Raw genomic sequence first — 16,870 nt, forward strand, 5'->3', positions numbered from 1 at the left:
ATAATACAGTCGATGATGTAATAATGGCATAATCTGTGTTTTTAACGAACAAACGAGAGCTCAGTCTGAATAGGAATTTGAGAGAGTTATGAGTCGAGGGACTTAGTTTTTTCAGATGGGTCAAATTTAATTTTGATTCTTAAACCACTTCTAGACCTAGCGCCGCTTAGATTTATATATCAAACGGAACCTTGGACTTCCCTCTTTTTAGTGAAAGTACTGAAATTTGATAATTTGCTGGCAGAGCTATTGTATAGAATTACCCAAAATTTTTACTTACAAACAACTATGAATATTTCGAAGAGTGACGCCATCTCGATGTTTGCAGTCGCTTGTCTCAACAAACTTCCCATTTCCAGTGCTTAATCCGCACACCACTTGTACCTATAGACGTTGGGGCACTTTTATCACAAAATCGTAAACAACGACTTCCAACCACTATTTTTTTACGGAAACTATGATTTTTGGTAGAAGAAGAAGAAGCATGCCCTAGATAATTATATAAATAAATAGTTAAACAGCAGTATAAGGTCATGAATTGCATAAATATTTTTACATATTCATGATTATTAATTTGAAAATATTCATTGTTGAAAAAGTAACCAGATTCCTAACTCAGATATATATCAACAGTTTTGCTTGTGAATGGTACCGTTCTTCGCGCTCTTCAATTGTTTATCAGTGTTGCCAATTGGTATGTGTTTACCCTCCAAACGGGGTTTAAGACTCACACAAAACTGGGGAAATAAGTGAAATTAGCATATCTGTTTTTAGCATATATACATATTAGAGCAATTTTATCATTATTGCATTAGGTACTATGACAACTAGAATTCACAGAAAACAGTTTGTAAATGAATCGGCGTAGCCTGTGTGTGAAGCTCCACTAGATTGGCAACGAGGAGTCATTTTGCCGTTGTCTGCTCGTATGTACTTCAGAAATTTCTGTAATTTTTCGGGGTTGGTTGCAAAAAAGGGACAATAGACATGAATTAAATAAACATTTTGAAGTAACAAAATAAAGTTAAGCTAAATAATAAATAATAAGTAAAGTAAACAATTAAGGGAATAAAGCTTTGCACCTCATAAGCCGTGTAGTCGTGTGCGGCCCGTAAATGTGTTTGTGGAGTGAGCACTTAGGAACCAGTAACCGCAACGTAGTTCAAGTGCAATTTGGAGTGAATTAAGGCCAAAATGTGCATAATTACAATCAAATAAGCACTGTGGAGTTTCAGTTGTGATGGCAGTGAGGATAAAACCACCGATTACAAGGTAAAAATGAATTTCAGTTCAAACCATGACCTTGGGAATAAGAGGTTTCATACTTTCACAAATATAGACAACTAAATGTTGTTTTATTGTGCTGATTGCAACTACAATCATGAGTAAGATCAATAAATGTTATATATATACGCTAACATTGTTCAAATGAGTGCTGGGAAGGCTGGGAAAGATGGTGGCTTGGCTGTGGTTACGAACGACACCTCATTTGGTTGCCGCCATATTGGATTTCAAAACTGCCTTGAAAACATATTTTACGAAGAGCTCACATGCTTATTTTAGTTTGTATGGCGCTTTCATATATTACATTATGTTGATGAAACTTCAATCTTGTGAATGGTATGCTTAAAGATGTAATTGTATTATTGTTTCACCAATTAAATATCGAGTGAATAAGGCTGAGCCACGCGATGACAATGGCTCCACTGTGGTGTTTCGCCTTATTTCTAGTATATGAGCATTCCACGGAGCTACATGACGGTACCAACGGGTGTGATATACCGATGTATAGAGTTCTAAGATAAATAACAGTTTAGTTATCGAATAACCATTAACTAGAATAAAAAAGATCGGAATTCACTAGCAATTTTTTTTACAAAGAAGTAGGGAATAATATAATTACTGTTTCATTTTTGCAATGATTTTCTTTTTCAGCCGGACAAGGATAGAGACGGTGCCCGGAAAGACAGAGAAAATGTTCGTGTTGTTGTACGTGTAAGACCTCTTAGTGACAGTGAGAGAAAGGCTAACTTCGCATGTGCAGTTGAGAGTGATGACCTGAATTGTTCAGTGCTTGTTAAAAATCGCTCTGCCCAAGCTGGAGAGCCACCAAAGGTTTTCACCTTTGATTCAGTGTTTGGTCCAGATTCTAAGCAGGTACAGTATGTGGTTTACAGATTTTCTTAAAAAATTTTTAAGTTTAGCACACTGATTTTCTGATACACCTTGCTAGTTCTCCATCATTGGTGTGCTTACCTAATGTCAAGGAAAGGAATGTTAAAAAAAAATTATGAAGTTGATTAAAGTTATGAATTATCTTTTTATATAAGCAACTTACCAAGTACAGTCACTTCTCAATTAATGTGAGGGTTATGTTCCTGGAGAGCTCGCGTTAATTAAAAACATGTTATTTAAACATATTTTTCCCATATGAAATGACAGGAATAAGGGTGGTTACGTTCCGAATTGGATAACAGCAACATCCATTTGGCTTGTATTTCAACCATCGTACACTAGTAAACAATTACTGTAGTTATGTTATCAACGACATTATGTAGAATAGTACCGACATATTTTTATGTAATAACTTTATTTGCTATAGATAAAAAATCAGCAAGGAAATATGCTATTAAATTTAAACCAATTTGTAGCTGAAGCTGAGAAAACTGTTCAAGCTGCTAATGAATATTATTGTACATTGGCAACAAGGATAAAAGTCCAGTAAAGTTATGCCGTCAAACGCAACTGCAAGTAAAATTCGAGAGAAAATCATTTTAATCAAAAGTACTGGGCTTGAAACAACAAATTTTACTGTTGTTTTCATGCAAATAAAAGATAATTAACATAAAGCTTGTATTACGATGAAATAAACTGAAAGTAGCTAATGGAATGACATTTTTTTTTTTTTTTTTTTTTTTTTTTTTTTTTTTTTTTTTTTTTTTTTTTTTTTTTTTTTTTGTTTTTTTTTTTTTTTTTTTTTTTTTTTTTTTTTTTTTTTTTTTTTTTTTTTTTTTTTTTTTTTTTTTTTTTTTTTTTTTTTTTTTTTTTTTTTTTTTTTTTTTTTTTTTTTTTTTTTTTTTTTTTTTTTTTTTTTTTTTTTTTTTTTTTTACACAATAAACACTCCCAATGAAATCTGTTAACAAAAAAATTCGTTTAGTTCACAACGAGATTTATTCAAGCCATATTGCAACTTAAAAATTTGTTGTATAACAAAAAATTACCTTGTCTCATATAAGTAAAGTATCTAGATATTCATTTATGCTAACTAGAAGCAAGAAAATTCGCACAGAACTGAGTTAAATACAACAAAATAAACTCTTATTCGCAACCAGCTGATTTCCAAACCAAAACATTGACCGGTATGTTATTATTTTATAACACAATAATATGGGAATACATAAAATATTATTGGATACAATGAAGTAATGTATAACTTTTTAAAAGATTCATGGAAAAGGTGCATATTATTCATTAAGTGTTTAATTATACATATCCGTCAGCAGTCTGACATCACTCAATTATGCTTATGTCAGAATGAATCTGATTCTTGCTTCATGTCAATTTTTTTTTTTTTGTACATGCAACTTCCCCGGCAGATATATACTTAGCTTATGTCTCTGACGTCCGACAGAAATTCGAATTTCGCGGCACACGCTGCAGGTAGGTCAGGTGATCTCCCCCCACCCCCTGCCGCTGGGTGGCAGGAATAGGAACCGTTCCCGTTCTAGAACCAAATTTTCTCTGTCGCGGTAGTGTCAACATATGTTGTTGCTACCTCCTGACTTGATTTTCGTTTTTCATCGCCATCGATCTTCTGGGCTGTCTTTTGCAGGGAAGTACTGGGTCTTTGGTTCGGCATACGCTTTTATTAACTTTTTAATGAATTTGGCTTCGAAAATTTCGAAGAATATATGACGTGTAACTACCGAAATTTTCGGTAGAGACTTCACATAGTTGCAAGAAAGGGAAATATTAATATTTATTCATTAATATGTGTAATAAGTGTTAGAATTGATTGAGGAAATATACTGACTTCCTACTTTAGGGAGTCAGTAAAGCATGTAACTAGATACGTTTCTTTTAAAAGTTTTTTAGAAACTCGTACTAACGAGCAATTAGAGTATTAACAGTACTAGTAGTGTTGTATCCTCATCACCTTCTTACTTCGCAGAAACTTCAAATTCATAATTGCAATTTGAAGACAAGGATTGTGGCTCAAAATGCGAGCTATTGAAAGGTAAGAAGTGATTACTAGTGTTCCCCCCATTGCAGTGGAGGGTGCGTCTGATCGGCTCTGTCTCGCTCCCAGGCCTAGACCTCTTTCAAGCTCCCAAGCCCAGGGGAGAAGGAATGTCGAAAGCCGTAAGGGGGTTTCAGAGAATCCCCACCGGTCAGGCGTCCCTCGGCAGGTTCTGTAGAGCGTCCCAGACTGCCAAGGATAGCCATTGAAAAGGCATCCTTAAAAAAGTGCGTCTCTTCATCTTACATCCGAAAAGACAAAGAATGTATATGTTTTGATGATCTAGCGCGTTCTCTGAAAACTAAGAGAACACTGAGCAAGAGCCAGCCAGGAACTTAGGAAGCCGCGTTCCAGCAAGCTAGCGTGAGCCACGTTCCAACAGCCAGCAGCGAGCCGCGTTCCAGAAAACAGACTAGCGCGAGCCGCGTTCCTACAACCAAACGCGAGCCGCGTTCTAGCAACTGAGCGCGAGCCGCGTTCTAGAAAATTTTTCTTGGCGCAAGGCGCCTTCAAAGAGACGAAGCGCCAGCCTGGCGCAAATTGCAACAGAAAAACAGACGGCTAGAGCAAGGAGCCTTATAGTACAGTGGCAATCAGAACGATCCTTCCATTGAACATTTCCGGGCAAGAGGCTCTTTCTAAAAGGGGTCTAGTAGGCGCTCGGAACTATCAGGGCGCACGGGACCTTCCACACAAGCGAACGTTCCAGGAGCGAGTCTCCTCTAGCGTGCGGAACATTCCAGGCGCGCGGAACTATCCAGGCGCTAGGCGCAAGGAGCCAGGCGCCAGAATATTCCAAATCTTCTTAAGATGAGAGAGGTCAGTCGCGAGGCTCCTCTTTGAGTAATGCGGACACACTCCTTCATTCATGCTCTTCCCTCGTTATGAAGAGGCAAGCGCTTTGGGAGTTTTTCTTATAAGAATCTCATCGACGTTTGGGTATGATGGCGGATAGGAAATATCTACTTCCTTCCGTAAACCCTACAGACGAACAGGAATTCTGTCTCTTCCGCAATTTATGAGGAAATCACGAAGATTTAAAGAGTTCCTGGATTAACTTCCTTCCTTAAGGAGATATATATACTCTTTCTATCATTCTATTAACGAAAAGAACGAAGACAGTAAAAATTTTCCTTTATCTGCCTCGGCAGGGAAGAAGGTAGTAGAGTCTGCTGCTGTATGAGAATACGATACGGCAAATCACACATACCGTAGTTACTTCTTTGTAGAGCAAACTCAATATCAGTATCCTTCCAGGAATTTCCTAGGAAGGACTACGCTTAAAGGGATTGTTAAGACAAACACCTACTTAGCTTCTAGATTTATCGAAGTCTTGTTTCGCTTAAATATGCATTAATAGGAACTTCCTGAAGTTCGATAATAATTTTATAAGATTCCTTTATTTAATGGAGTAGCTGGCAACTCTGGAAGAGTAAGCCAGACGGCTAACGGAGACTGCTATCGCGCCTTAGAGACCAACGCAGAAAATGTAGGTGTCGGTCATGAGTGGTTGGTTACATGTCTCTCTCCTGCGGGATGGAATAACTAACCGTGTCTCTCCCTACAATCGCGGTTTTAGCCTCGGATTGAGGGGATAGTTAAGCAAACATAAATAAAAATATTGTCTGCCTTTTGCTAAGAAGCTTTCAATAAGAAAGATATTACAACCTTTCAATGCTGTTTACCGTAGGTAACATTATTAAAGGATTCTAACGCAGCGGAACTATATTATATGATGCTCTCATGCTTACGAAAGCATGGCTTATTAGAGTACATGCTTAGTGAGAAGATGAATGTAGTAGAAGAGAATTCACTTTAAGACTACGGTATGGTCAAGTCTTATGCACATACCGAGGTTAACTACAGAATTCCTAGTATCCTTACAAAGGTTTCCTAGATTAATGCTGTTTACCACAATGTGACAGTATTATAAGAGTCTAATACGGCAGAGCACGAAATAATATAATTCTCTCATCCTTTCGAGAAACGCACACAACCTTTTTAGAATCGGATATTGCTCAAGAGAAGATGGGTGAGTCGGATGGGAAACATTCTCTTAGTGGCAGAAGTTGTTTCCCTGAATGGACTATACTACGATATAAAAGTTTTTTCCTACTAAGAACGGAATTAACACGTGAAGGATGTCGGGTACCATAAGGTTATGTTCTGGCACATAACCTTAAAAGAACTGAAGAAGGAGCGCAGCTGGCGCGCCCAAGCGTCAGAAGCCAGCCAGCCTGGCGCAAATGCGCCAGAAGCGCCACCAGCGGGGCATGGCCAGAAGTACCATCAAGATATTTTCTGTTTTAGCGAGTTATTAACCTAAGAGTCCAGTAGTGGTTGGTTTGGTGTTTGCTTCTCACCTCGGTGGTCGCGGGTTCGATTCTCGGCCATTCCATTGAGAGTGAGAGATGTGGATTTCTGGTGATAGAAGTTCACTCTCGACGTGGTTCGGAAGTCACGTAAAAACACCATACAAACAAACAAACAAACCAGTAGCTCTCGGAGGCTCGGTAACGGCAAGATTCGTTCCTGATTTCGTTACCCATTTAATCGGAAAGGGGTCGCTTACAAGGAATGATGAAATGATTTTTTTTTTTAATCACTTAGGCCAATTCCACGACTCTCTCATATCGCAAAGAGCATCGAGAATCTCTTTTTTCGCCCCTGTTCGCGTTAACAAAAGAGAACCTATTTGGGAACAGACACGGAACGTAACGATCCTTAAAGTTCGATGCAAGATTTGCATGTCCGTGAGAACCTTCTCGATCGAAGATAATAACTATTAACGTATGTCTAACATTTATTGAAGAGTTTTGAGAACCTGCGGAAAGTCTTCATAGATCTCTTCGCAAGGTAGAAGACGAACAGGCTTCCTATAGACTGCTTCCTTTCCTCGAAACCAAGAGAGGTAGCAATATACGACATCTTTAATTTAAAGAAGGGGAATAAACTTTAGTCTTTTTTCCCCTAGTTATAAATCTTAACAGATATAAGATAAATGGGCGTCAAAGGAAGAGAGGATGAATGCCTCATTTTGGCCTTAGAGAGGTTGGATTCACAGAAGTCACGTTCTTCTCACAGCATGTTTCGTAAGGCTTTTCCAAGAGTATCTGGATCATTCCTAATCAGAATTCATTATAAAGTAGACCTGAAAAACCTCTCCACTCTGAGTCTTTCCACGTGCAGACTGACCAGAAGTGGACATGAATGAGAGGATTTTTCAAGGTAAATGACAATAGTCATGGCTAAGACATAGAATTGCTGCAGATCGTGCTAGATGGAATGAGGAAACTGTCCTCTTCCGATACCTCTGTGAACCACATAGCGAGGTTTTTTTCTTCACATTCAGAGGGAAGAATCACCTATGTATATATCTGCTATCAAAGAACGCAGTAAAAGGCTATACTCTGTCTCTACAAGGGGAATTAGAGATAACAGAGGATTAAGATCTTCGGGATCTATACGACAAGAGTAGGATATCATGTACTTTGAATGGAATTTTTTTTGTGGCCACAGATTCCGTGTTCCGACAAAATGGAACTGCTCCTCATCAAACTTCTTTGAGGAAGTTTATGAAGGAATTCTTTGTTTCTCTTAGCCCTAAACGACCAAGAAGACAAGTGAAATTTTTTGTGCATTGGAATCTCGCATCAGATTCAATGGAGACTCGGCAATGGGTTCTTGCCAGCATAGTATGTCTGGCAAAAGAACTAAATCCCTCTATTCCTGACGCAACGCTTTCAGATAGAAGTTTAGTTGCCAGGCAGGGTACTTACATTTTCATCTACAGAGAAGAGATGGTTTTAAACGTTTGCCTACAGAGTCTTCGGGTGCGATGAGGGCTCAAAATGCTTCCCAGAAGGTATCAGAAGAATACAATAAGAGCTAGAAATCAGGGTTCCGCCCAATTTCAGCTCAGTCTCTCCTTCGACTTCCAGACTCCTTCCCTTCCTTCGGGCAAGGATAGGGAAGATTCTGCAACGAGGAACCTCATCAACATGTAAGAAGATCTCGTTAGCAAAAAAGAAAGTGTTCACGAAGATCCTCCTCGGAGAAGACTCTTCTCTCTCGTATTGTTAGATATCCTGTGTCTACTGGGTGTAGCTGACTAAAATCACCTCCCTTGCCAGGGGCCAAAAGCTCAAAGGGGAAGAATTTCTTCCACCCTTCTCCAGTCTCCTGATAAACTATGTGGTTGTTCAGGACTTCCGGACAATGTAGCGCCAGCCAAGCGCCAAATGCCAATACAGGCGAAAAACGCCAGAGGCGGACAAGCTTCCAAGGAACTCTGTCATGGCCGGATACTGAGAAGGAGCGGGCCTCCAACTGGCGCAAATGCGCCAGAGGCGAACAAATCGGTACAGATATAAGAGTGTCCGATGTGGACATCGCCAGACAGCCTAGAGACTCTTCCAAGCTCGAAGCTCCAGCAAGTGTGGGAGGAGCCAAGCCAGGCGCGATGGCACCAGCCAGGCTCTAGGAGCCAGCCAGGCTTCTAGGAGCAGCCAGGCTCTAGGAGCCAGCCAGGCTCTAGAAGCCAGCCAGGCTCTAGAAGCCAGCCAGGCGCCATCCAGGTGCCAGCCTCCTTCAAGGCTAGGCTCCAGTCAGGATTGAGGATCCATCCAGGCGCAAGGCTCCTTCCAGTAAAGAGAAACCTAAAGCTCTGTCATGTAAGAGGGCTAGTCCCCATTGATATGATACAGGTAAGGCTCTGCCATGTAAGTGGGTCAGCCCCCATTGGCACGATCCGAGAAGGCTCTGTCGTGTAAGCGGGCTAGCCCCCATTGACATGGATCCAGAAGGGTTTGTCAGTCATAGGTCCCTACCTCGCTGAAACTCTTGAGGCATGCAGACTCATAGACAGTAATCATGAAGTCTTCTGCCAAGCTCCAGGCGCAAGGCGCCAGCCAGACGCAAGGCTCCAGCCAGGCGCGAGGCGCTAGCCAGGAGGGAGGAGCCAATCAGGCGCCAGCCAGGCGCGAGGCTCCAGCCAGGCTACTAGGCGCCATTCATTTGGCGCAAGGCTCCAGCCAGGCGCGAGGCGCTAGCCAGGCTCCAGGCTTCACCCAGAAGAGATCTATATCAAAGAATGCCCTGGCCTTCTTTGAGACAATGTGATCTCCTAAGCACTTGACAAGTGCATTGATGATTCCTTCAAAGAGCTGAGAATTAAAAGCGCATGAAGTGCGAGCTTTTCTGTATTCTTGTTCTTTCCTTAACAATATGTCATAAGGACATATTAGCTGTCACATACGGGAGATGCAACTCTGTTGACTTCCCATATCCGAAGGATGTCAAGATAACCTACGAGAGATCCTTCTCTCTTGGTTGATACGTGTCTGCGGATACATTGCTGGGATAGGGAGCCGATACTGATCCTTAACTAGTGAGTTAAATTTTAGTTAACGTCGTGTTTTTTCTTTGGTTTGGTTGTTTGAAAGGAGTTTGGGGATAACTCTTTTCAACTTAAGCACTAACCCTCGTGTTAGGATCAGGTGTCGGATCGGTGTTTGTGCTCCTTAATTATGCCACTAGCATAGGCATATTGTCATGTAAGAGGCTCTGTCGAGTAAATGGATAACGACCCATCGACAGACCCACAGAACTCTTAGCCATAGGTCACATCCTCGCTGAGGCTCTTGAGGCGAAGCAGATTCCTAGGCATTAGCCATGGAATCTTCTGCCTGAACAAGTAGGAACCAAGGTTTTATTTATTTATTACCTACAACGTATGTTGTTTACCTGTCTATTCAGTAAATAGTTGTCTCTTACCCACCACCAAGGGTGTCAAATCAGCTAAGTATATATCTGCCGGGGAAGTTGCATGTACAAAAATGATATTGTTAGAATACAATAAAGTTTTGTACATACTTACCCGGCAGATATATACGATGAATGGCCAACCCAGCCTCCCCTCAGGAGACAGGTGGAAGAGAAAATCTGGTTCTAGAACGGGAACGGTTCCTATTCCTGCCACCCAGCGGCAGGGGGGTAGATCACCTGACCTACCTGCAGCGTGTGCCGCGGAATTCCAATTTTCGTCGGACGTCAGAGACATAAGCTAAGTATATATCTGCCAGGTAAGTATGTACAAAACTTTATTGTATTCTAACAATATCATTTTTTTGCTTAATAAATAAACAAAATCCTTTGCTTTATGTATTAATAAATAAACAAAATCTTTTGCTTTATTAATAAATAAACAAAATTTTTTGCTTAATAATAAACACATGCTGTGCTATGTTGTTATGTCAACGGCCGTCGTCTGCAGTGCTGATGCGCGGGTGATTTGAAACCACTCAGGTGCCAATTCACGTTAAATCAAAATTTTCATGTTTTTTAAACATTTGAAAATATTTTCTAGCTCGTGTTAAATCGAAAATGCGTTAATTAAACATGCATTAATTAAACACACATTAATTGAAAGGTGACTGTACTGATTACATAGCTAATGTTTCTAATTCATGCGGCAGCTTAAATTTAAAGTTCTCTTAAGCTCTTTTATTGTTTTAGTGTAGGTGACAAGGCCCTGCCTTCTTTCAAGGAAGGATAGGTACAACACAGCGGAAGAGCTCAGTTTGTTTCTGCTGGTCAATGACTGAACTTGAGTTGTCTTAAGCAGCTTTAATTTGAATTTGGTTGCTGCATGGTGGTTCTTAGTTTCCATTTGGTGATAAATTCTTTATTTTAACGTATTATTCACGGATTATGACTTTTTCCCCTGATGACATATACCACAAGTGTTTTCAGTATTCTTTTTTCCAGAGAAGGCTGCAAAACTAGGTATACAAATTGTATACAAATCGCGCTGTGACAAAACGCTTAAAGCTAATGTGTTAATTATTTTCCGTGGGGGGGGGGGGGGGGTGTAGGGGGGGGGGTTGTACACTAAATTGCAATGATTTTGGTATTTAACAATTGTAATACAATCAAAGCAACACAGAGAAAATATTATCACAATATGATGCATGAATTCGTAAGAGACGGACGTAAAAAGAAGTAGTTTTCAAAAATTCACCATAAATGGAAATGTTGTGCTAGAGACTTCTCGTTTGTTGCAAAATGAAGGTAATTGATTGAATATTACTAAACTGTAAGTGTTGTAGCTTACAATTGCAGTTTTCGACCATTTCAGTCGAGTTAAAGTTGACTGAAGGTCAAATTTTTTCTATATTGTGATTTATATGAAAATATATGAAAACTGATAAAAGCTACAACCATGAGTTATGTTTTTTGTTGTATTCTACATGAAATTGCGCACATTTTCATATATAAAATTTTATATAACGGCTAATATAAAACGGTGCAAACATTACAACAATCCGACGAAAGAATTTCTGATTTTTTCGGCAGAGTTACTGTGCGGAGGCAAGGAAAAAGATTTTTTAAAAATTCACCATAAATCAAAATATTGTGCTAGAGACTTAGAATTTGTTGCACAATGAAGATAAATGATTGAATATTACAAGAATGTGAGAGTTTTAGCTTACTATTGCTTTTTTTACCATTTCGGTCGAGTCAAAGTTGACCGAAGATTGAAATTTGGGCACTTATCGTTATTTATATGAAAATATTTCAAAACTGATAAAAGCTACAACCATGGGTTGTTTATTGTTGTATTGTACATGAAATTGTGCACATTTTCATATATAAAACTATGTAACGGCTAATATAAAATGGTGTAAACATTATGACAATCCGATGATTGTCATAATTTCTGATTTTTTTCGGCAGAGTACGTAAGGAAAAAGTTTTGTCAAAAATTCACCATAAATCGAAATATTATGTTAGAGACTTCAAATTTGTTGCATATGAAGGTAAATGATTGAATATTACTAGAATGTAAGAGTTTTAGTTTACTTTTGCATTTTTTGGCACTTTTCTTTATTTGTATGAAAATATTTCAAAACTGATAAAAGCTACAACCATGGGTTGTTTTTTTGTTGTATTCTACATGAAATTGCACACATTTTCATATATAAAACTTTATGTAAAGGCTAATATAAAACGGTGCAAACATTACGAATCATGACAAACTGATAAAAGAATTTCTGATTTTTTCGTCGGTTACCGCGCAGAAGTAAGGAAATTTTTTTTTTTTCAAAATTCACTATAAATCGAAATATTGTGCGAGAGACTTCCAATTTATTGCAAAATGAAGGTAAATGATTGAATATTACTAGAATGTAATAGTTTTAGCTTACAATTGCGTTTTTCGACCATTTCGGTCGAGTCAAAGTTGACCGAAGGTTGAAATTTTGGCAGCTATCGTTATTTATATGAAAATATTTCAAAACTGACAAAAGCTACTACCATGGGTGGTTTATTGTTGTATTGTACATGAAATTGTGCACATTTTCATATATAAAACTTTATGTAATGACTAATATAAAGCGGTGCAAACATTACGACAATGAGACGAAAGAATTTATGATTTTTTCGGCAGTTACCGCGTGGAGGTAAGGAAAACTTTTTTTTTTTTTTTTTTTTTAATTCACCATTAATCGAAATATTGTGCTAGAGACTTCCAATTTGTTGCAAAATGAAGGTAAATTATTGACTATTACTAGAATGTAAGAGTTTTAGCTTACAATTGCGTTTGCTTCCGATACGTAATACAAATCGGTCCTAACAATAGGAAGTAGCTAGCGGCAGCTGGAACGGTCGTAAGCTTCGAACAAGGGGCGGGGAGAACGGTAGTTAACTGCTTGTCCGAGTCGTCGCGCGCCGCGCGACTGGGAGGTAAACAAACCACTTTTGCTTTCGGCCGTGTGTGGAAAGGACGTGTTCGCCATCGCTCTGCCCGCTTGTCGTTTGCTTCAAACTTGAGTATTTGTTTTCTCTTTCTGTATATCAGGAGTGATTGTAAGTACTTTTTCTCTATTTCAATTGAATTGCAATGAGTGAATTAGAAGGAGAGGAATTGAGATATCAACCGCGCCCTCCAGTCGCCAGTGAGAGTGTGTCCCGGGCTGGAGGGACGTAAATGTGGGGGTTCAGGTCATTTGTTGAGGTGGACCCCCACGAGGTTTGTGATCGTTGTCGAGGGCGAGAGTGCTCCCGACAACGAACCATGTGTGGTTTGTATGAACTGGTCGAGGCGCAGTGGGTGTGGGCTGTACGAGGGCAGGAAGAGACTTAGGCCGGCCAAGAAGTCATCGGAAAGTCCAGTGACTCCTTTGGTGACGGACACTTCGTCTCTTTCCTGCCTCCCGGCCAGCCCCCACGGTTTGCGCCTTCCCCTGCGGGGGGGGTAGTGCGGAGTCCTTTTCCTCTCTCGATCCGTCAGTATGGAGGAGGGCGCCCGCTACCCGGATGTACAGCTGTATTCGGGGTCTTCTGTCCGCTCTGGGGGGGATATTTCGCCCCCAGGCGCGGGGAAGCCCCTCTATTAACCCGACTGTTGCTTCCGCAGGTGTTGCCATCAGCGAAGGACGACTTGGGACAGGTGTGGGAGTCGCTGGGACTGCAGGGAGTGCCCAGCATCCAGGGGTTGCTACAGCGGTTGGCGGGGTCGGCCGTGGTCACTCATGGTGCGGTGACCACCACGACTACCACATTAACTACCCCTGCGTATGAGATGCCACCACATCGTTGTATATACGCCACATATAATGTCGGTGACACACGGTGGCAGTACAAAAACCAATTGCCGCCGTTCCAAAGAGGACGATGCCACCACCACCTGGATTTTTTCCTTTGCCGACCCCGGACTTCCGCTGCCCAAAGAGTACCCCCCGCCTGGACCTGCCGCAGTGCCACGGATGACGGTGACTGTCGACAGGACGCCTGGCTCTCCCGTGGTACTGCCGTGCCTGCCGTACCTGTGGCCGCGTCCAGCGACTCTTTCCTTTTCAGGTACACATTCCATTTTCAGATGTTTCCTGCTGTTCCTGCTGTTCCCGGACCTGTTCCTGTCGTTCCCGCTGCTGGTGTTGCTGTAACAGTCTCAGGTCCTTCCGGACAGGTGCAGTCGGGCCCTGTTGCTTCGGCAACTGCCCCGGCTCCCTCCTGGATGGAAGACCTGACGTCTGTCCTGCGGAGCCTGGCGAAGAAGAAGAGGAAGAGGAAGAAGGTGTCGTCGTCGTCTTCATCGTCTTCTTCGTCGTCTGCTGCCTCTCCTTCCCCTTCGACTTCTAAGGCCAAACAGCCGAAGAAGAAGAAGGTTGCCTCCTCCCCCCCTAAGAAGACTCCTTCGGGATCTTCTAAGGGCCCGGCTCGCTCAGGCGAGCTGGGGAGCTCTTCTGCTGGTCCTCCTGTTCCTTCGGGTGCAGGGCCCGTCGCTTCTTCTGCAAAGAAGAAGTCGACGGGGACCAGAGGTGCATCAGCCTCGGCTGGTGTGTCCTCACCTGGTGCTAGTGGTTCTGCCGCTAAACCAGGTTCCGTCTCGGCCGCTTCTCGTTCGCGAGAAGCACCGAGTGGACGCTCTTCTAAAGAGGACCGTCCAGCCAAAGTTTCGACGTCCGAGCTAGCTCGCCGTCAAGACAGCGGCACGGAGCAGAAGACTGGCGAGAGTCGTGCACACGACTCTCGCCAGGCCAGTGGACGCTCTCGCAGCGACCAACCGGCTGCTCGGGCTGACGTGACGGTCGCTGACCGGCCACGGGTTGAGGCGAGGAAGGAGTCCCCACGGCCGCCGGTACCAGCACGGTGTACCAGCGGTTTGACGCGCCGATTGAGGCGCTGGCGGTCTCGACGCGAAAGGGAGCCTAGCAGGTCACCCGTCCGCCGCTCCCGATGGGACCGGGCGGAGACGGTGACCAGCGGCAGCTCGCCTGACGCTAGAGAGCGGTCTCGACGTGCTCAGCCGAGCCAATCGCCCCAGGCGAGCGGCGACGCTAGGCCTACTGCTAGACCGTCACCGCGGGTTGACGATCGGCAGCAGCCCTCTACGCACGCTGGTCCTGCCAGCGAGCGTGGGGTGGGAGTCAGGTCTGCCTCTCCCGTACCTTCAAACCTCCTCGGGCTATACCGGGAGGAGCGCGGATTGGTACCAAGGAGCGATCACGAGAGGTGCGCCACTCGTGACCCGGCTATGACGCGTACGGCTCAGGTACGGTCTTAGGACCGACCAGGACGTACGCGCAAGTAGTTGGAGGCGACCGTTCAGGGGGTCTGTCGCTGTTCCTCCTTCTGAAGGAGGAGTATCGAGGGATATGCTCTTGCTGGAGGGACTGGACGGTCCTACTCCACAAGACGCTGTGACGCCCGAGATACAGAGGAACTTCGCAGAGGTCATTAAGCTGATGCGTCTGCATAATGACCTCGCGGAAGGATCGCCGCTACCACCAGCAGAGCCCACGTCCCGGCTCGAGTCATTTTGGGGTCCCAAGAGGGAGCCCCAAATGACGATGGGGTTGCCACGATCAGAGCTTGCGGACTCAGTCCTGGATCAGGTGGAGAATCTCGTCTCAGGACGGGAGGACTCGCTGAAATCCGGACGGTCCTCTAAGCTGCTTCCTCCCCCTCTACAGCGGCAGAGGCGATTCTACGTGCCATCGGAAGACCCGATATTGCCGAAAACAGGTTAACCCGGAGTTAGCTAGGTGCTGACTCCAGGTGTGTCCCTGCAGCAGCTCCTGTCGGAGAACCTATGGTTCTCGCAGCAGGAGGCAATTGCCCTGGAATCTACCGCTATGGCAGCATTCCAGGCAGTTTCCTGGTTGGATTTGTGGTCCCTCACAAATATCCAAAGTAGCGGCGGCTCCGGGAGTTCTGCTCTCGAAGACGACGCTTCTTTTAGGAGACTGTGCCAGTCTGGAGGAAGAGCAATCTCTTACCTCGCCCATCAGACTGCTAACCTGTGGGCCAAACTTGGTTCTTCCGGCGTAGGGACGCAGTCCTTACCGAGTGACCAAGGGGGCTGGGCGTTGAGCGGCACTCGGGTGCTACGAAATGGACCTCTTAGGAGTTCCCCCAGCTCTCTTTCCTGGGAGAGATGGTGGACGCTGCGGTGGAACGGCGGCGCACTGACGAGAGTGACCGCTTAGTCCACCAGGCAGTCTCGTTGTTTCTGGGCAACCTCGAGTAACTGCGGCCAAACCAAAGAGCTTGGCTAGCGCTTCCACGGCGGTGAAGACGGTTTTGCACCGTCCAAGCCCCGTGTGAAGACTCCAGTTGTTTCGACTTCTGCGAGAGGATTGGCCGCAACCAGCCCTCCTCCCAGCCCTCCTTTCCCCGAGGAGGTTGTTGGAAAGAAGTCGAAACGAGGAGGGAAAACGCTAGGGACGGCGTTCCCCCCTCACCTGCTGCCGGAAGTGTGGGGGGGTGCCTGGCGAGCCATTGGGCGACCTTGGCAGCGCTACGGCGCCGAGAAACTGGATAGTAGACGTCCTTCGGGAGGGCGATATCTACTACCCTTCGGAGCTCGGCCCCCCCTCATCTCCAAACGGTCCATCTACAGACCTATGTCCGGGGATCAAACAAAGGACAACGCTCTTCGACAGGAAGATCAAGACCATGCTGGCGAAACGAGCTGTAGAAATCGTGGAGGACCAGTCACGGGCTTTTACAGCCGCCTCTTCCTAGTGGAGAAGGCATCGGGGGGCTGGCGCCCGGTGATAGACCTCTCTCCCCAACTGAACGCTCGTTTCGCACGACGCGGTTCACGATGGAGTCGGCACGTT

General features: G+C 43.7%; 1 protein-coding gene across 1 annotated transcript in view; it reads left to right on the forward strand.

The window, feature by feature from the left end:
• Nucleotides 1–1,929: 1,929 nt before the first annotated feature.
• The window catches only part of LOC135216534 (kinesin-like protein KIF3A), a gene marked incomplete at its 5' end in the record, with an annotated part of 37,944 nt that continues 23,003 nt past the window's right edge, over nt 1,930–16,870 (forward strand). The window contains one exon of the mRNA XM_064251909.1: nt 1,930–2,157. Within this exon, the coding sequence (XP_064107979.1) occupies nt 1,930–2,157 (228 nt within the window). The remainder of the gene's footprint in view (nt 2,158–16,870) is intronic.

The sequence above is a fragment of the Macrobrachium nipponense genome, chromosome 6 (assembly GCF_015104395.2).
Source record: "Macrobrachium nipponense isolate FS-2020 chromosome 6, ASM1510439v2, whole genome shotgun sequence".
NCBI lineage: Eukaryota > Metazoa > Arthropoda > Malacostraca > Decapoda > Palaemonidae > Macrobrachium > Macrobrachium nipponense.